The 22,573-nt window shown below is 38.6% G+C and overlaps 1 protein-coding gene across 3 annotated transcripts in view; it reads right to left on the bottom strand.

Moving 5' to 3' along the window:
* The window catches only part of LOC124131878 (forkhead box protein N3-like), a 53,089-nt gene that overhangs the window by 18,869 nt on the left and 11,647 nt on the right, over positions 1-22,573 (bottom strand). The window contains exons 1-2 of one of the 3 annotated variants that reach the window (XM_046495387.2): positions 20,412-20,747; positions 4,829-5,445 (exon numbers count right to left, since the gene is read on the bottom strand). In XM_046495387.2, coding sequence (XP_046351343.1) covers positions 4,829-5,419 — 591 coding nt within the window. In that variant the 5' untranslated portion in view covers positions 5,420-5,445; positions 20,412-20,747. Of the gene's footprint in view, positions 1-4,828; positions 5,446-11,757; positions 11,995-20,411; positions 20,748-22,573 lie in introns of those variants that run through there. The other 2 variants (XM_046495386.2, XM_046495388.2) reach the window with 2 other exon arrangements.

Here is a 22,573-nt window from a genome sequence, read left to right as displayed (position 1 = left end):
ATGACTGGTATCATTTTCATGGTGCGGGTCCCACTCAATATCACAAATATACCTAGTACCTAGGGTCTGTCTTTTTTCTATATGTAAAAAAATTATGAATCACACAGAAATATTGTTGGTCAACACAAAATTTTCAGAAAACAAAATAAAAAGTCCTCAGGTCATTTCGGACTAGTGGTTATGTAACATAACTAGATTTGAGGATAAAACAACTAGTCTGTCTAGATTATTACTAGTCACGGACTAGTGGCTTAGTGACAGTGTCTATCCCAGGGTTTCTCCTATGTCACCTATCCCAAAATAGTGGAGTAAGGTTGTTTTGTTTCTTTTTTCTACATAACTCCTTTAACTCCTTGGAACTGTTACAAATGTAAGCTAGTTGTATAAAATAAACAAAATTACAGGATTTAATCTAGACAGGGTGTTACACGACGCAGTCATGTGCATCTACTATACACATGGAGTAGATGACACAGAAAAAATATATTGCATCCCGGAGACACACAATAATGTTTAATGTACCAAATTCTTAACAAGAAAATTCCTGTAATTTAAGTAATTATGAAATCCTACAGTACAGTTCTCTTCACCATTTCCTAACTGTACATGACCCTTTTGGTAAGGACCCTTTAAATCCATTATCAGGGTGTCCCATGGACACCTAGTTTAGTAGGTCAAAGTAAATTCGGTTTAAGTTGAAAATGAAAAAAGGCTGCAGATTAAGGTTAGTTTGGAAACGGGAAGGTCACAAATTTAAGGGCTTCAAAATAACACAGTCTGTTCCCAAAACAGAAAACTTTATCAGTTTCTTAATGATAATAAAGCTAGGATAGATATAAGGGCAAAACAAAATTCCAATCCCCAACCTAGCTGCCCGCTGACTAGGGAGCTTCGATGTTTAATACTGACACTTGTTGAAGTGTTGTTGAGACTTGCTGTTTCCGTCCTAATGTCACAACTAGTAGTATTCTCTACTGATAATTAAGGCCCTTCATCTCACTGCAGCTTTCTCGTGTGTGATATGTATAGGATAATTTGCCAAGTCATCTCTCATACCACGGTGATAAGGGGCCTCACAAGAGCTGATTACAAGCAGCTATAGGTCGCATCTTGCTTATCCCCAGGAAACATGATCATTCATAACCCGTTGTAAAGTTACACCAGAAAATAGGAACACGAGATTATCTGAGACTGTGGCCTTTTCTAACCTTTAGCATGCGACCTCCGACCCCCTTGTCATAACTGATATATATAAGAGAGAGAGAGATGTGGCTGAGTGCACCACAATCAGGTTGTGTTAGGCCACACAGCTACACTTCAGTGCTATTATTCTCATAGATGAGAGAGTAAAACTTATATATATTATCACTTATTCATTCATTGCTCCCTACTGTTCAATCCTTCTTTTTCTATTTCTGCTGTATTTATAAGTCTGAGCCATTGATTGATCGTATGAGTGAAGTCCCATCAGTGCATGGTGACACACTATCAATGAGTCGATACAAGTCGATACATTTAGTTGTCTCACACTCAAGCATTGGTTACTGGGTATCATTTCCAAATCCGAAATCCCCTTAAGAGGTGTCAATTAAGATTATCAATAAACTTTTACAATTCTTACTAAGCTGAAGACATTTTTTTCACCATAAACATGCAACTACAAAATTATAAATATACTCCTAAAAAAAACACCTTTTTTTTCACATGGCCATAGTTAATCTGTCACAAGATGACAGATTAACCATAGTCATATGAAAAAATCAAGTGTTCTTAATTTTTTTTAGTAGTCCATTAACATATAGTAACATTATTTTCCATTTCAATCAGAAATTGGTTCTAACTTCTAATTTCTAATATAATAGACTCTTAAAAATATATATATATATATACCGTATAAGCGACAAAATAAGCGCCCCGCTCTAATAAGCGCCCATGGCGATATTTGCTAATATATTGGCTAGTGAACAATCCCAATTAGCACCCCTTCTGATTGATCAACGTACACAAGACTTATTTATTCACGTATAATATGTGTGTTATATGCACAGTTATGTTGGGCAATTAAATTCTGGAAAATATATATGTCGTATATAAACAGTTCAGGCTGTCAGCATATTTATCCTTTAACTCTGGGTTTTTTTCAGCAAAATAATATTCTAATAAGAGCCCCCTATTTCAAATTTTGAGAGTGCCCTGGGTGTTATTACGTCGAATACGTTAAGTGAAAATGAAGCCTGCAGTAGTGCTCAGATTTACTAGTTATTCTTCCTTCCCTTATTTAGCTGTTCCCCGGGGATAATTGGGAAATTACATAGGGGCTTAGTGCTTTAGTCTATTGAAAATGTTGATTGTTCTAATTTATGGTGCAACTTAGTCAGCAATTAGACATACAGGTAAATCAATTGTTCACAATGGCTATTAGTGCTCACAACACTCAACAGGAACGCTCGGCCGTGTGCTTCAGATATTGATATGACATTACAACAACAGGGACCAATCGGCAAATCTTACAATGTATTTCCGTTTGGGCCACTCAAGCTGTCGACAGCTTCCTGACACTTCCACAATGTGTCAATACTGACCAGGTTGTGAAACAGGGACTTTGATTGTGCCTAGTCACCCGTCTACTATCACAGCATGTCATGTCACCACCATGCTCCCTCGCAGAACGCCTGTGTTCCTCATACAGCCGAGATCACAGTTGCTGAGTAGACAAACTGTTCAAAGATCCTCAGCATGTCTCGGTAACACCTCCGAGCACGACTGCCCTGTGTAGTGCTTAATCAATGAATGATGGACAAAGGTGAAAGATTAGGGCATTGATACCCCAGGTATGAGGTCTTGATGGGATAATTGCCTGGATAAACCAGATTTCATGGCCACAATGTACAGTCAATGTAAGGAGAGGCAAGGTGTTTGTGAATGTATACATTTCAGCTCCAGGTATTAACTGCGATGTATATCAACATGATCAATACAGGAAGTAGATATTAACCTACTGCAATTAGCTAAGCCTGGTAATTAGCTATGTGCTAGCTCTCTTTAGTATTTGAAATAAAAAAATTGTCGAACATTTTTAGCATTTAAAACCTAGACTTGCACAAGTCTTAGGCAATAATTATTAGTTTAAATCATAATTTCTAGACTATATGAATAAAATAAAATATCAATAAAATATAAATCTTTAAGAATAAGAACAAGTTTTCTCTATAAAAAACTGGCATCCTTGGTCCGCTTATCCAGACTTGCCTATTATAAGGACAGAATTGCTACACAAAAATGGACAGTGCAGCCTTGGAACAAGGCTACTAAAAACCCTGAGCTGATTGAAAAAACAAAGCATCATAATCCATCAATATTGATACTATGTTGTAATGTGGACGATAACAGTTAAACGTGATTTCATCATCCATAGGCTATTTAGATGCAGGAAATAACAAGATATACTACATCAATGTCCACGACACGTTGTGCAAGTCAATGGACGCAGTCAATTGTATCCCATAGCATGATGCCAGATGTTTGTTGTCAAACTCCACACTCAACAATATCCCAGCTCTTCGACGGTGAGCCTGGCCCAGGCAATCCAGTGGAGTGAGTGAGTGAGTGAGTATAGTTTTACGCCGCTTTTAGCAATATTCCAGCAATATCAAGGCGGGGGACACCAGAAATGGGCTTCACACATTGTACCCATGTCGGGAATCGAACCCGGGTCTTCGGCGTGACAACCAACGCTTTAACCACTAGGCTACCCGACCGCCCCCATTCCAGTGGAAGATATTGTGAGGAACGATCTGCATCGTCCAAGTATGACACGCCATCAACCAAGTTAACAAGACTGACCAGCGTTAGAAATTGGCACTAGTCCTAGAGTCCTTGCCAAACTGCCCAATGGTAAAGGTATCAGAAGGAACTAGTAGAAATTTGCCCTTTTTAAGGGTTTTGCTATGTTATCATCATAAGGACTAGTGGACAAAAACTGTTAGTTTTTAACCCTGCTGACCACCCGATCTATTGGTCACCTCTTACAACCAGTCTAGGTTGCTGGGAACCCGTTCTAACCCACAATCACCACAGGGGCATGATGGCCTTGACCCGACAGACTGGTGGTTGACAGCATGAGCACATTCTTGCTGGGCATAATGACACAGCCAGTCTGCATATTCTAGTCAAGGAGCCTTTCCACGAAGTGATCCTAATGCACCAAGTCAGACTTACAATTGTCGCTTTGTGGAACTGCTCCCTTGACCCTAACCTGGCCATCGCGTATTGCGATATGTATTGCAATATCTTGGGAGCCAAAGTGATTGACATGCATATCCTATTTTATATTAAGTCAAAGTCGAAATGGTCAGTCGTTGCCATTTTGTAGTCATGGATACAGGGGAGATAATAGTAGAGAGTGAAATCACTTTCACAATTCTGCCGTTTTGATAGTCATTTTCAAGGGGAATATCATTGAATCAATTTTAGTACTGAATTTAGGTCAAGCGATGCAAACGAAACTCGTTATAGTTGTTTTTACCGAATAAACTGGAAAAAATATTCCAATATGTATAGTTTGAAAACAATTTGCGGTATACTGGTATACTGGTCATACTACGCAGTCTGAGCTGATATAATACCTGCATCTCCATATATACAGCAACTACGTTTATAACGAACATGCTTATAACGAACTGACGAATATAATGGAATGTGTTTTGATCCTGATCATTTGCTGTATATAGGCTTATAACGAACTATGGTTAGAGGTCCCTTTGAGTTCGTTATAATCGTAGTTTACTGTATATGTTTTTTAAATACCAAAAATGTCAGCAACACTTACCTGACCCTTATCCTTTTCCACTTTTTTAAAGCATTTGTTAAGTGACAAGTTATGCCGCACAGAGTTCTTCCAACCAGTCGGAGCATTTTGGAAGTACGGAAAATGCGTAAGTATCCAATTGTAAATATCCTTCACAGGGAGCCTCTTGATCGGTGAGTCCTCGATGGCCATGAATATCAAACAACTGAATGAATATGGCGGTTTGCTGTTTATATGTTTTTGAGGATTGTATGGAACATGTGGAGGATGAGCTTGTGAAAATCCTGGCGTCAGCTTGCCCGCTTCCCCATTTTCCTTCTGTCCATCCACCTCATCCGCCCCCTCCCCTGCGTTGATGTTCTTCAGCAAATCACTGTCCTGTAACCATGACAAACTTGTCAGCTCGTCATCCTCCTCAACATCGAGTTTTTCAGTCCGCAACTCAGCGAAACAACTACTGCTCAGTGGATCAGCCTTCATCTCATCCTCGGAGTCCGTCAGACACTGTAATGCTTTAGATAGGGCACTTCCAGGGAAACTCTGGCTCAAACTGTTGACAAGTCTCTGCCTCATAGAGGCATCGCTCTCGTCAGCACTCTTGCTGGGAGCCATGATGTTATGTTGTCACCTTGTCTGGCCTGCAACAAACAAAAGCCAATTTTCATCCACTATAATTATAAACACTTTGTACTTGGTTTAATTTGATTCTCCGATATTTTTCATGTTTCTCACCTTTAGATAATGTGATGTTATGTCCCCCACCCTTCATAGAGATGTCACATGCAATGTGACACCTTCAATTTTTGTTAATTTTACTGATATCGGCATCCGATTCTATTTTCAACAGTTGTATTGAAACAATAGTTGGTCAACCAATATGAAAGTCTTTTAAAAGATATTTGAAATAACAGTTCATTTTCATATAATTTCACTATTATAGAGAAATTATCTGTTGTAAGAAATTAAATTAACTCAAAGAACCTGAATATATCATGGTAAACCAAAGCATGAAAAAGACAAATGATTTGAATGTTGTGTTCCACCACAATGGAGAATGCATGTTGTCAACCTAATTAATCAATGTCAAGCTGGTCAGACCAAATGCTGGAATTGGTGACGCCAATTTAAAACTTAATGTTTGAGCCCCAAAATTTACTGTTATCCATGTTTGGGAATTCAGGCTCCTAAACCCCATGAAAGCAGCCCCTGGGATATCACTGATTTACAGGGACAATATGCAACATGTCACACCTCCTTAAGCTCCAGTGACCATGTAAGTGGCAGTAGTCCTCCAGCACAGTTGACTGGCTACAGTGTCAGGGGACAGACCTATACAATCTACAGGGCACCTGCTGGTGAAGAGGGATGAGTCTTTCACCTGGCTCACAATGGGGCTGTATGCTCTATCTCCATGGTGACGACCCTTACACAAATACGCTCCCTTACCAGATGCCACCCTCCTGGATGAGATGCTTGGCATACCGGGAGGTACGCTGTCGCACTTCAAGCCAACTTACAAAATACATGACAGACATCATTCTATCAAAATAATTTGAGTCAAACCTATTTTTAATGTGTTTTCTGCTTATTCTGACAGCTGTGCCACTCTATCCCGAGATAGTTTACAATTCAATAAATGTCTATGTGAAAACGTACATGCACTAAATGTTGCCATGGAAACAACCACAATCAATGTTATATAAAACAGTCGTCCCAATTCAGTTACTGTGGCGTGACTAAAACATTAATCAACAAGGGCAAAAGTGAGCGTGGCTCACTAATACCCCCGACCCGTCTAGTGTGTCAGTAGTTTCAAATTAAATAATGAATAGGGTTAGGGTTTGAAAAATTCATAACAAAATGGATAATTAATAAAAACAATTCATTTTCTTTTGACTGCACCCCTCCAGATTATATGTACTAAGTTTGAGATGAATCCACTGAATAGAGAGAAATCGCGCGGACAAAGTTTTCGGACGGATGGACACTCGGACGGACGGACGTACAGACGACAAGACGTACAGACGGAACCTTGGTATAACTACATATCCCCGACCTTTTAGGTCGGAGATTACTCCTGGGGAAAAATATACGAACCATGCAATACTGAATTTAATGGGGCCACACCTGAAAAGCCGTTCTAGTTTGTTAACATGGCCTAACATGTACATGTGTTGAAAACTGGGTCAAACTTTTAAAGTCCCTTCCCATGGCCAGCAGGCAAGAAAGTTGGTGTGACCTGAACATACAGACACTGCAGCAATATTGTTACCTCGACGTTACGTATCATAGTGTTACACAACCATCTAGCATCCCACTGCCATACAGTACCAGGGCACTGACCTTTAACACACAACAAAAATGTTAAATATCATGAATATTTGGCGGCTACAAAAAAAAACGTCCCAAAAACTTTTTATGATTCCTAATTTTGGGGGAAAAGTAAATATTAACCAAGAATCTTGTTGGGCAATATCAGTCGGTTATTATAGAAACATGTGAATCACTGAATATTACCTGTTCCGTCAACAGCCTGATGATAACAATGATGATTTAATACAAGTTTCATTCTTATTTGTAGCTGATAAATTCAAGTACTTGGGGACCTGCTTAAACAAGATTATCTTCACTCCTCGTCAACTACAAATGCACAGACCTGTTGCTTCGGTGGGATGCCACTCAACAATGATCTCGTATCATTACAGATACGCATAGAGTGGCATCCTGTAGCGTGTCGCGCACACCTGCCTGTGTACCCAGAAACTGTATCACCAACAGGTTGAAACAGGCAGTGTACAGCTAGTATCTTGTGACTACAGTTTTTAGGTAGTGTTTACAAAAGCAGCTTTTATATCGCCACTATCATATCCATTATTTATGAATCACATCACCATTTGGGACCATTACAGTATGCATGGCTACACCTTCCACACAAGCTCATTGCAGTATAATTTACCGGGTACATGTGTATAGTGCTGTGTTTATTGTTTAACACCACACTCAGCAATATTCCAGCTATATGCGACGGTCTGTAAATAATCGAGTCTGGATCAGAAAATCCAGTGACTGACATTTGAGCATCGATCCACACAATTTGGATCAATGAGTATAGAGCTAGTTAAAATGGATTCAGGCAAAACATTCATCTAGAATCAATCAAGTGCATTTGAGCGGTTGATAATTGGAAAATACGTAATACAACTTCTTTAAGAATTTGTATAGCACATTTTCCAATTAACAACTGCTCAAAAATCTTAATTTAATTTCTAATTTAAATTTTATTAATTTAATTTGATTTTCAGACTAGTTTGCTTGAGGGATACAAACAAGCAAAACCTTAAATTCCTTTGGGGCAAAACAGTAACCTATATTAGCTTGTATATTTTTTTACCACATTTAATCATTAATCATTAAATACATAATATTTGCTTATGATGTTTTCAACTTAGTAGATAATTGAATAATAACAGCCAAACATGAAATAAATGTTATATATACAATTGTTCATATATGTTATTTATTGTAAATCTGTATAATTTTTTATTCACAACAAAGCACACGTTTATGCTGAGTGGGTCAAACAGTGTTTCATAAAATAAATACTCTGATTTACTGTAACCGTTTCCATCATCAACCATGAAGTGTGTCACACCTGCACCTGACACTGGAGTCGCCTCGTCTCGACTCTTGCCGGCGCCCATCTAGACATGTGATACACAGCTCTTGTTCTCATTAATTGTACTATTGAACAATTAATTGACCATATTCCACATGGCTCTCCCAATGGGGTCATGCAAGGGAAAGGCATTTGACCCATTTTTATTGAAATATTGCAAATGTAACAAACATTATGACATATTTGACTAGCAATGCGTCATTAGTTATATAGGTTGCACTAACGAGTTCATACAATAATCTGCACAATATAACATAACATCATTAACTAGGATCACCGGTCAATACAGTGATATACACAAAATATACAAGTCTTTTGTAATGACAACCCTTAAAATTTCAGGCAAGACCTTCAAAAGTGAAGTGTTTCCTCAAACAAGTTTGACATGGCTTCGTGTAAGGCTTTACAAGAACATGTCTGTTAATGTCTTTGACATGGATCAGTAATTATTTTATTAGCAGGTTTCCGAAAGTCAACTTGACATCACAGATGGATGTTTTAGCCTCCCCTTTTACAGTAAAACGATGGTTTGGATGACAAGAAACACTGGCTATCATTTACCCCAAAGTACACTTTTTTACCATTGCAAAAATCAGCATTTAAGAAATAATACATATTATTATTTTATGAAGCCTACCAAATTCACATTAGGTTTCATTTATTTGAACATACAAATTCTTAGTAATACAGATTAAAACATTTTACATCTACAACATAATCCTACCTTGTGGAAAAGTTCTGGATGTGAAAGTCCCAGCGTAGAAACAGTCCAAGTAAGAAATCCCAAACTTTCACATCTAATATACCATTAAGTGACACTTGCACCCTACTGCATGGACTGAAGGGCCTAACTAGCCTTGCTTCTCTACAGTTGGCAACTGAAAGATGTCCCACTGTCCATCCAGATTAGCCAAGGATAGGCAGCCAGTAATTAATGAGGAGGGTAATAGATTATGTAACAGTTCGCTAGGCCATGTTGATTCAGAGCCTAGGGGGCTACTCGGCAGTGGAGTTATAGCTCATTGTGGCCTGCCACTAAATTGTGTCTGAATACCCTGAGACAATATGCTTACTGCCCGGGATATCTTCACACCCTCTAATCTCTGATGTCTGATTATGTTTATATAAGCAGTTAGCTCTATGTTTGGAGGGCAGTTAACCTCTGCTTATTTAGTAGTTAATGCCATACAATTGGAGATGTGGGAAGTGTTGGATGTGGACTGGTAGTATTTTGTGTCTTTTAATGTTTTTATTACAGATATCATCTAAAGGACTAGAGGAAGACATTTAATAACATGGCTATTTAAAACCATGAAGGTGTTAGCACAGTGATCTGTTCTGGTTAAATAACAATTTATGTGTAGGCCCATATGGTTGACCAATTGGCAGACCATTGAAATGTTTTAATAGCATGACAAGTGCTTGTCAAGGTTACATGCTAGTTTGACAACAATTATTATGTAGACTTTCAGATAGGCGAAGTTTCTTGAACACTCAATGGCTGTCATCTAAAGTGTCCTGAAGATTGTTTTAATTTTTGGCATTCTGAATGTAACATCAAATTTTGGCAAAAATCAGGAAATGTCTCAATGCCACTGATTTACTAGATTCTGTTTTCTAGATAAAGTTAAATCAGAATTTCATTGTATCCCAATTGTGTAGATTGATGCTCATGATGTCAATCACTGGATTGTCTGGTCCTGACTTTATCATTTAGTGACCGCTGTCATAAGGATGGATTATTGATCAGTGCGGTGTTAAACAACAAACAAACATTGTCTATGAGGTCAAAAAGGCTAAATTGACATTTATTACTGATAAAATATATGTTATCAGTTATAATCTTATTATATATAATTAGTTATATAATTATATTATCAGTTATAATTATATTATCAGTTTTAACATTATTATATATATACCAGTGTCATAATTGTACATTTATATGAAGATGGAGTATGATCCCTTACGATGCAAATGAAGATATACCATGGTTATTTGAAATACATATTGCTAAAGCAATCTGCTGTATGCATGCTAAACATACCGGGGAGAGATTTACATGCTCCTGAATAAATGGCAGACTGCTATCTGACAACTAGTATATATATATAGCGGTCACCCTCTCGTCTATTAACTTAAAAAATAATTGCACATTCATTTATTAAATCCCTGATGCATCTTTCTGTGAGAGAAAAATGTCAGTGCATATAACAACATCCAACAGAGCTCGAGAGAGCTGCATATTTGCTGATTGGTGATTAAAAAAATAGCGCCTTCCTTCTATGCCTGGGTTTGCAAAAACTGTAACAAACAAGTGCTTCCCGGAGGAGCCGCAACCAAACGCAGATGGGTATACTACTATTCATTTACTATTCAATGATTTACAGGGAGTGTTACGAAACAGGTTTTCAAGTTAAAATACCCAGATGTCAAGAAACAGGTGGGTCAAAAATGTTTGGGAATACCTTCTAAAAATTATTGATACCCCATCAAACCTCTGGATAAACAACCCAAATGACGGTAAGCGTATCTAGAGCTCTGTAGAAATATTTTTTCTATATTTGATGATGGAGTTTGCAGGCACCTATAATATTTCTGAATTGTGTTTCCCATTCTCACATATAGTTTATCTTATACCAACTTTTGTACCTGGAAAGCAAAAAGTACTGATATTAGGAAACTATTGACTTTCCTTGTCCACACAGATTTATTATTTGCACTTCTGTTAATAATTCATAGTTACTATGCAATAACTTAGAATGCATTCTGATTTTGTCAACATTTCACCTAGATAATGATAGTAACCATGGTAACAGGTTTACATGTCCTCTCTAACATCAATAAATGTGTTGAGTGTTGTCAGTGTCTAATTCAGTGCTAAACAATAGGAGATACCCAAACAGTGGCCATTCCTGCCTCTAACCCAAGGGGGGGGGGGAGGGGACCAGCTGATGGAGTGAGACACAGAGGGCTGCAATAGTCTTGGGGGCTGTCACAGTGCAACCTCAATACCAAGACAGCTGTCGACAGAGCCTTGTAAACATTAGCCTACTTTTCTCCCATTGTTCCTAGTTAAATACAACATTCGATAAATAAAACCAGCTTCAAAGATGTTGAAGAGATGGACACACTATCAGTCAATGACCTCCAGTGGATGAGTGGCGTGTGAGAAAGTTTTGTCAACTTCGTAGGAGGGTGAAATGATCGGCCACCGTGGGAGGCATGGTATCAGACGTGTCCTTTTAAAAATGGCCGCCACATATACACATACCTTCTCAATGGTCCCTGTCTGCTGTCAAGGATGGTAACAACAAGATGAGGGGATGAGTACAAGCCTGGACATCATATTTAGCTGGAGGATGGGTATGGTGGGTGAAAATGGCGTCTGGTGACACCAACACAGTCACTGAAGCGTGGACATGACAGGAGTTGGGCTGAAGTGTAGCGAAGCATCCCTGGTATTGTGATAGCCACAGAGCAGCCAGTGAATGTAAGGCAGTCGGGCTATGGACAATCTGGTTGGCTGGTTGGCTGTGTGGCAAGCTAGGTCTATCACTGACTCAGACACCCATGTGATCAGCTACAGCCACAGCTGTGCCCCTTTTCCTGCTAGGCATCCTATTTCCATGGTAACATGCTATCGTTACCCTGGAAACCAAGATGAAGCAGCTAGCACAAATTCAGTTTCCCTTCCCGGCCTCTTATTAGGCACCCTTATGCAGGGGGACTCTCTTCACATGAATTTTAGATTTGAAACAGTTAAATTTCGACCCGGAGACCAAGGATGTGAAAATTATTGACAGATATTTTAATGTGTAACGAGCCAGTGATGGAGATGGCTGTGAAAAGATTCATTGTATTTTGTCTGCAACTCACTAAGACCATATGTGTAATCAATATGTTAATACTACTGCACAGCCCTACACCAACTTCGAGTCTGTAAATACAAAGCCAAGCAATCACATCACCTCCAACCAGCTATATTTATCATCCCACAGCTTCTCATTCCTTCACACTCTATTTGTCATGGACTCAATGGCATGCATACACTGTTTACTTGGCTCCGGGCGGACGGGAGGCGACTCAGAGTTGACATCCATGTCGACAATCAATTGATGGAGATGAAGTAGAGGTTATAGCATGTACATTGTATGACATTACGTGTGTATATGTGATATCATGTATATCACGCGACATTACAAATATATAACATATATCTACATATATATGACATTACATGTTTATATGTGACAATACTATGTATGTGTGTGTGTGTGTGTGTGTGTGTGTGTGTATGTTATTGTATAGATGTGATATGTATATATGTATAGCTATATGACGACAGTCTGTAAATAATTGAGTCTGGGACCAGACAATCCGGTGATTGACATCATGAGCATCGATCTCCACAATTGGGACACGGCATCAACATGCATCAACCAAGTCAGCAACCACCTGATCCCACTAGTTGCCTCTTACTGCAAGCATAGTTGCCTTTTAAAGCAAGCATGAGGTACTGAAGACTTATTCTAACCCAGATCTTCATGGGTTTGAAATGCCTATCGGGTGACAATACATATGTATATGTGATATATGATCCCAGTCAGACTAAATAATCAAATCTGGGCCACACAATCAAGTGATTGACATCATGAGCATCAATCTACACAATTGGGACACAATGACATGCATCAACCAAGATATTGAGCCTGACCACCCGATACCGTTAGTCATCTCTAACGACAGGCATGAGTAGCTGAGGACCAATTCTAACACTTATCTTCACAGATCTGACATTATGTGTGTAGCACACCAATCTAAACTATGGTGTGCATGATATTGAATGGGAGAAATACATATATACAATAAAATACAGGGCCCTACACAAAAATATCAAAGTTTACAGGACTCTCGATTTAAAAAAAGTTATTCGAACCTTCTATTTATTAGAACCATTTATTATACCTGACACATTTTAATCTTGTCTCATAAACTAATAAACATAATAAAAGTCTTGTAAAAAGTGTTTTAATATTTGACAGTTTGTCGATTTTTCGCCTTCTAATGTGAAAACTGTGTTACATAAGGAATTATCATGAAGAGAGTAGTACTGAATCTAATCAAAGAAATTGATCTTGTTCTGTTGTTTTTGTTTTTTTTAAATAACAAATCAAACAAACAGGAAGTCCTTTTCATTCAGTTTGTTTTCAATAAATTGACCAATGCAACAATTTTATTTCATGTCATTATGAAAATAAAAGTGTGCCTGAAGAACCCCAAGGGTCGGAAAACGTGGCGTTTTTCCCAATATTATGTGGGAAAGCTGCACGGGTGCAGTCAGGAAAGAAGGCTGTATGAATGAGGCATGCATTATATATGATCCACGGATGGGTGTATGCCATCCAATAGAGTAGGTGGGAATAGTGATTAGTGGACAGTGCATATGTAGGGTTAGAAATTAATTTGTATTTTTCTAGTCCACATTAATGATCTGCTACAATGTTGTTATCTACCTAATGGTAAAAGTGTCCAGAATGTCACTAGTCTCGGACAAGTGAACATTTTTTTCGAACCCTGAAACGTGACACAGTGTCATCTTTTAGACAAAAGGGAGATACTAGCTGGGGTGAAGCACCACAGCAGGTCACAATTCAATATGTATTACGATACATAGGTCACGATTTGACATGTATCGCGATACATAGGTAACGATTTGACATGTATCGCGATACAGAGGTCACGATTCGATATTTATCGTGATACATAGGTCACGATTCGACAGGTAACACAATACATAGGGCACGATTCATAAGTACCATGATAGGTCACAAGACGATACGTACTGTGTTACATAGGTCACGAGACAATACGTATCACGATACATAGGTCACGAGACGATATGTGTCATGGTACATAGGTTACGATACGATAGGTATCACAATACACGGGTCATAATTCAATAGGTACCACGATACATAGGTCATGATTTGACATACATGTATAACAATATATAGGTCACGATTTGATATGTATCACAATACGCACATTTATGTAAAACTGCATTGTAACCTCTTCACAAAAAATAATAGCTGGTTTGTAGTGACAATTTTTAGTATTGAATTAGAAATGCTAATTACTAAACATTTTTCGATAATTGACTTATATCATCACCAGGGATGAGTGAACGAGAAGTAATTAATTTATTTTAGAAAATGTATCGTCTGATACAGAAAAAAACCTTATTGTGATACGTATCGCGGCATGAAAACTCATTTCACCTCCAGATTCCAGATATATCATCAAATTGTTGGTCTTTGGAATAATAGTGATATACTGAGTAGGAATAATACTGACATCACCCAGTAGCTGAATAATATTGATATTTTCTTGTAGCCTGGAGGCAGTATTAATAGTGATATTCCAAAGCTGATTTGGTATATAACAGTGATATCTTGTTGCTGAAGTAGGTTATGATGGCGATATCATATACAGGGTTTAACCTTGACCTACAGAACTAGGGGTCCGGAGCACCCCCAATTACTGATTTCAAGGGTCCTGTAAAGTACAGCAATGGTGTAAGATTTGACAATTACTTTAATTACAGGAACTTTATATCTGTTGTTAAGAATTTGGTACAACAAATATTATTGTGTGTCCCTCAGGACGCAATATATATTTTGTTCTGCGTCCATTCTATACATTTGTGAGTACTGGATGCACATTTCTGCATCGCATAACACCCTATATATAGCTAGAATTGGGTTTAACAGTGACATCTTGAAGCAATATTCCAGCTATATGACAACGGTCGGTAAATAATCGAGTGTGGACCAGACAATCCAGTGATTGACATCATGAGCATCGATCCATGCAATTGGGATACGATGACATGCATCAACCAAGTCAGCGAACCTGACCACCCAATCCCTTTAGTCGCCTCTTACTACTGAAGTTGGTAATAATAGTGACATGTTTTAAGCTATCGATGGGAATAAAAATCCTATCGTCTTAAATCTGAATAAGATTGCATCGGTAGTCACAAATACAATGTTTTCTCACTTTCTTCACTTTTACAGATTGTTGTTTAATCTCTAAAGGACTTTTTATAGAACCTCATCTAGAACTTGATGTGTCAAGATTTTTTTATATTTCAAACACATCAATCATGTCAATGAAAAGTTATGTCATAGGTAAAATAAAATATGTCTGATTCAGAGTAGATATTTAAATAACAGTAAACGGAATTGACTGATTTCCTAAATCCAAGAGTCTTCCGTAAAATTGGGTTCGAAATAATCATAAAAACTGCATTATCTCAGCAGTATTGTATTTTGCATTTAAAAGACCTAGGCTCCGTTACACAGAGCGATCTTAGGACTACGATGACCTTAAGCCAGTGTTGAAGTATGGGAGTTAGGATCACCTTAGCACTGAGATTGCTTTGGGGAGCCATCCCAGATGAACATGAACTGGAACGTCCTTCATAGAGGCTCAGTGGAATCTGGTGAGGTGAGTTTTTTCATTCTGGGTTGTTCTCATTTAATAGTGTGGACAAATGTAGCATTCATTGAGATGGAACTAGCAAGCAGCACTAGTAGTCTTCAACATTCCACTAGTCGTTTGAAATCTTTACCAGCCACTAGCAGGCTGACCAGCTTTCCTTACCAATGTAAAGGTAAGTGCTGTAAACCAAGGGTGAAAAGGGTTTGGTCTGTGGACAGTTTTTTCTCCTACAGGACTCCCCCTTCAGATCCATCCTCTACCCTCCAACAATTACCCCCTCTACCTTCCTACACATCTTCTTCACCCTAAGCCCCCGTCCACCCTCCCTCTCCTTAAGGCCCCCTCCACCCTTCAACACCAATCCCCCTCCACCCATCACAACCCCTCCAGCAGTTACCCCAAACACCCACCCTCGTAAAGGTTCCCCTCCACCCTCCCACATGTCCCCTCCACCCTCCTAAAGGTAGGCCGACCCACATGGCCTCCTTCCACCCTTCTAAAGCCCCCCCCCCCCCCCCCTACTGCAAGGGGTGGTGGTACACAGGGAGGTCTGTATTGTCACCACTGCAGGGCTCCCCCCAGCTCCTCGTCCCCACAGCTGCTGCAAGCCTCTGCTTTGAGAGAGAGATGCCGCCATAAGCCATCTGGACCTAACCAGCCACCGAGATACACATCACCATGGTAACAATACACATTATTGGTTTTGAGAACTTCCTGTGACAACGGTGTGGTGGGCTGGTAAACACATCTGGATAGTGAGGGGTCGTGTTTCCCCAACACAGACTCCCAAATATGACCTGTCTACTGCTATGGCAACCAAATAACACATTTCACCAGGAGATATGCGGAAGGATGTTTTTTGTTAAGTTGGGCAAGATACTTGGCTCAGAGTACTGACGACGGTGTATGAATTTCATGCACTCTGCTCCGGTACAAAGCAAAGTGAGCGCGCGTTGTGTTAGAATAATAGAGGAATATTGAATGAGCTGGAGTCTGCCGATGAAGGCAGGGAAGGATGAATTGACCCGAAGTGGCAGATCTCGTCACACTTGACTGACCACTGGTGTGACAAAACATTTACAACTATCTCCTTTTCACACCATCTGTGGGAGGCGACATGGCCTCTAAATAGACAACATGGCCTCTATATAGACAACATGGCCTCCATATAGCCTTCATATAGACAAAATAGCATCCAAATAGACCTGTACTGTCAGACAACATGGCCTCCATATAGACAACATGGCCTCCATATAGACCTGTACTGTCAGACAACATGGCCTCCAAATAGACCTGTACTGTCAGACAACATGGCCTCCAAATAGACCTGTACTGTCAGACAACATGGCCTCCAAATAGACCTGTACTGTCAGACAACATGGCCTCCAAGTAGACCTGTACTGTCAGACAACATGGCCTCCAAATAGACCTGTACTGTCAGACAACATGGCCTCCATATAGACCTGTACTGTCAGACAACATGGCGTCCAAATAGACCTGTACTGTCAGACAACATGGCGTCCAAATAGACCTGTACTGTCAGACAACATGGCCTCCATATAGACCTGTACTGTCAGACAACATGGCGTCCAAATAGACCTGTACTGTCAGACAACATGGCCTCCAAATAGACCTGTACTGTCAGACAACATGGCCTCCATATAGACCTGTACTGTCAGACATGTCCTCCATCTGTCTGCTACTTGACTTTCAGTCAGGTGAATTAAAATATTGGACCATGCACTATGTTATCATAAATTGAAACACTGTATATTAAATAAATTCAAAGAGAAAATAAACTAGAGAATATGCTCTAGTATTTTATTATGGGGAAATCTGTATATGGCTTTTCACATCTTGATGTCCAGTAAACAACTTTAACAGAAGTTTCAAGTGTCTGTCTTATGATTGTAACCACATGAGTGACTGTTCTAGTGGTAATTGTTAAGAATGAGTTATTCCGAGTTCACTGCATTCAGACCACCTGTGTATTTCTCTATTTTCAGACCCGTAAAATAGGCCTTCAACAGCCCATTCTCGCCGTAAAAGGCAACTACGCTTGTCATAAGAGGTGACTTAAGGGATCAGGCTCACTGACTTGGTTGATGCATGTCATCGTATTCCAATTGCGTGGATCGATGCTCATGATGTCAATCACTGGATTGTCTAGTCCAGACTTGATTCTTACAGACTGCCGTCACATAGCTGGAATATTGCTGAGTGAGGCGTTAAACCATTAAACAAACAAACACTATTTTCAAGAACTTTTGTTTCCTGGATTCTAAAAGATTTGCAGCCAGTTCTAAAGGAATTCAGTTTTTCACTGTTATCAAATATAACTGCTGCTGTTTACTTGCAGGGGGAAATATTACCTGGCTGCACTGGCTGCACTGGGTGCAGCCCGACAATAAAAGTAACCTGCACTAGCAATGTTTTACCTGCAAGGTGCAGCTTGGATATAGCGAAATCCATCCCTGATATGTATCTATATTTATGCTTGTTAATGGCTCGCATAATACAACTGTTGTTTCTAATATACATTTAAGATATGGATACACCCTCAGCTAATAACCTCTAATAAAAGTATAAAGGTTGCGATACCTTACACAAATTGACAATATGAAATGTGAAAACTTGTCATGCTAGAGATACATTACAGGAATGAATGAAACCCAACAAAACCGTTTTAGAAGATTTTTTAGTTAATTAATGTAAATATGCCTCAAGAACTTTCATATAGACTGGCAGAAAACAGTATTTATAAACAATTTTTGTTTAAAGTTACATCAATACACCTCATGTATGTACCGCAACAACTTGCGCAGAATCGTTACACCCCTAAATGTAAAACTATTAATAGCCATTGAAGAAGTTTCATATCCATGTTAAGGCCAACTGTTTGATATAAAACTGTTAAAAATACACATTGTCTGCCACAAAAATTATATTGTTGCAAGATGGTGTGTTTTTTTTAAATATCTGAGCTCTTACTTTAATAAAAGAAAAATATCTAGTCTCCTATAAAATCTCCGGCCCCATACCAATATCAAATGTCTGTCCCTTAGAAGCTTCATTTTGTACTTCATGCCACTGACTTTCAAGTAGTGCTGGCCATCAATATAGATTATAGAGATCAATAATTGCCATCTACATATTGATTAATTAACGATAAATATCGGACTAGTAACTTAAAGCAAATAAGCAAGGAAATCTTGAAAGAAATCAACATTTTTCTCATCTCGGTTGAGCAGTGACACATATTTATTTCATCACAATATTTTATGTAAGTTATTATCAATGACAATTTTATATCGATAATCGTTAATATTTCACCCATTGACGATGATTCTGACTATCAATATGTTTAGCGAGCTCTACCAACAAAGGCATGGAAAAACTTGAGATGGTGGTTTGTCTCAAAGCCAATATCATCCCCAATGGATGCACAAACATTATGTATTACTGATTAAAGTTGTCATAAAGTACCCATGGAAGCAAATCCTCACAGCTAAATTGTTGTATCTATAGGACTTGCAATATTTATACAGTACAGCGTTAGAAATTGACACTAGTCCTATAGTCCTTGCCAAACTACCAAATAGTTAATGGTTAAGGTATCATATAGACCAGAAGAAATTTTCCTTTTATTAGGGATGTTTACATATGTTATCATTATACATGTTATAAGGACAAGTGGACTGAAACTGTTAGTTTCTAACACTGCAGTAGTGGTAAGTTTGTGTCATTTACGTTATACCGCACGTACATCATATAAGATGGGTGTGCTGATATGAGGTCGTTTCATGACTCCAACAGGAGCCTGATTTCATTGTTATTGTTGCAAGTGGCATATGTGTGAGATCTCAAACCAGGAACTAACAAATACGGAACTTAATTTCAACCTTGACACCTATTTATGACAAAACAAGATCACGAAAAAAACACGACTGTAACATTCAGAAACACACCAGTTCCACAGAGTATGCTGCGATACACCCAGTAAATATTAGCTTCCATACTTTCATTTCCTTTTTAAAATGCATACCAAATGCCTTCCCTATTGAATATAATGTGTGAGGAACAACTTCAAGTCCTCTCAGATATCCTTTTCTTTAATTTAAGAAATATCAATAATGTCAATACAACTTGGAATAAAACTACTTGTGTCATTTCTGGTACATGAAACTTCACTTATTCCCACAGCACTATCAGTTCAGTGACTTCCAGGAAGCCATTACCTAGACACATTTGAATTGTTTTTGCTTTGGGCCATTAGAACTTTACATCAACAAGCCAATACAATGAGGGTTCCTATACGACCTGGGCAGAATAGTCAATAAAATATCTGAATTGTGTCCTGTAGAATTACACCAATCTTGGTCTAAGGCTCAACTAAATTAGAAAGAAGTGTTAACAGCTTACCATTTCGGCGTCTGACACAGCGGCGTCAGTAAGTGTAATAAGCGCAATCACTGATGCCATCTCAATATCAAGTATCCCTATTTCCCGGCGAGACCATTACAGCGCCGCAACAGGGACAAGATAGCACAAATCCTGTTAGTGGCAAATACTTTTACACATACCAGGCCGCAACACCATCTGGTTACCATGGCAACATGATGCCACTGCAGTAGAGCACAAAAACTTCAATTCCATGTCAATTTTTGATTGGAAGGAGTCCAGTGTAAATATTGTTGAAGACATCCAGTGCCCAGAATCCATAACTCTTTGTCTGTCGGGCTATTTGTCAGTCTCAACTCGCCATCAGTTGCCGTAAGCAGCAAAATAAACGAAAGGTTCTTCGCATTTGTTAATAGATGCTCGTGGTGGGGCTTGGATAAAGAGGGTAATTAAGCATATCCGAGCAAGTAGCATCCTGCATCATTGTACTTGCCTACTGCCTACAGCAGGCAGTAAGCTTGAACCGTTTCACTAATCAGGGTACAGGTAAATAAGAGACATCTTAATACAAACATATTTAATCATACATGATAACAAGGCAATTAATTTCAAAGACTTTATGATGATCTTAAACGACAAAAGCAAAGAGACATGATATATTCCATCAGTCCCAGTGGATTAGTCTAGTCAGTAGGATTAATAGCCTCACATCATTATTCAGGGAATGGATATGAACAATTGTTTTACAAAATGCTTTCATGTATTTCCTTAACGTTTCTTTTAACTATATGACAGAAAAAAAACCAAGAATTTCAAAATAATATCCTTGATTTTAATTTTAGAAAAGCCTTTTTTTTAGTTTTAATGGATTATTGTGGCCAATATGCCAAGCAGAAAAGAAGAAAGTTTCAAGAAATCGACTTATTTCAGGTTCCACAAAATGGTCATAGAAACACAAAGACAAAGATGTTAGAAAGACATTTTTCAATCCAGCATAGCACTTAACTTATTAAATATTAAGGGTAAACTCATCCGTGACACAAAAGAAAATAAATTGGTTCAGCTGAACAGAACTTTTTCTGGTAACACGACAACCACGTAAACTTGTTTGTTGTGATTCATGCTTCATAAACTGGCCTAAACAAATTGAAAACAAAAACAATAACACAACCACATGAAATTACTGACCTCATTCATGTCTATTAATCCATATTCCAACACGTCGAATGGTTACACAAACACCTTGAGCAGAGCAAGGCTACAAAATTTGTATTCTTGAGAATGAGGTTTCAAGGAAACAAGATCTATGACTGGCAACAGCTTTCCTTATGAATATCTATTCATATTCAAACAGGCAAACATATTAACAGTGTTAGAAATTAACAGTAGCCTGCTAGACCATGGCTAGTAAATGAGTGAAAGGGCTTGCGGAATCTGAAGGCAACTATAATCCTTAATAATCTTTTACAGTTATTCAATTCTCATCTTTAAGATTCAGATCTTTTGAGATTCACACACAGTAACATGTTGATGGTGCGGAAACAATATCCCATAAATTTGATTTGCTGAAATCCAGCACAACACTTAATTACTAAATTCAATGATATCATGGAGACAGGTGCTTATTCCCCTGCTTCTTTTTGAGAAAGGGAATCCCCAACGGAATTTAACAGGACTGATTCTCAAACTTTTTACAAGTACCTGTTGCAAATGTCTCAAGGCTCTGCAACTCACCTGAATAATTGCAGCATCATACATGAAATCAATTGACTTTTTCACATAACCGAAATGCTCACTCAGACTAAAGTACACACTGATTCCTCAACAGCCATTTGTGGGACAAGAATATATTTGTGAAGTTGTTGATATGATGACCATGCTGAAAATCATCCCAGGATTCTGCAGGCCCTTTTAATTATGCAAATGTTGGGACCAGTCCAGATCATGCACCCAATGTCAGTTAAGCTGGTTTTAGAAGAGTGAGTGAATGAGTATGGTTTTAGGCAGCTTTTAGCAATATTCCAGCAATATCATGGCGGGGGACACCAGAAATGGGCTTCACACATTGTACCCATGTTGGGAATCGAACCCGGGTCTTCGGCACGACGAGCGAATGCTTTAACCACTAGGCTACCCAACGGCCCCTGGTTAAGAAGATGTAAATAATGTGTTTAACAAAGAGT

This window comes from Haliotis rufescens, unplaced genomic scaffold (genome assembly GCF_023055435.1).
Source record: "Haliotis rufescens isolate VD_foot unplaced genomic scaffold, xgHalRufe1.0.p SCAF_3, whole genome shotgun sequence".
Classification (NCBI taxonomy): Eukaryota; Metazoa; Mollusca; class Gastropoda; order Lepetellida; family Haliotidae; genus Haliotis; species Haliotis rufescens.
The sequence above is the reverse complement of the archived record's forward strand: the minus strand, read 5'-3'. Positions and strand labels throughout refer to the sequence as shown.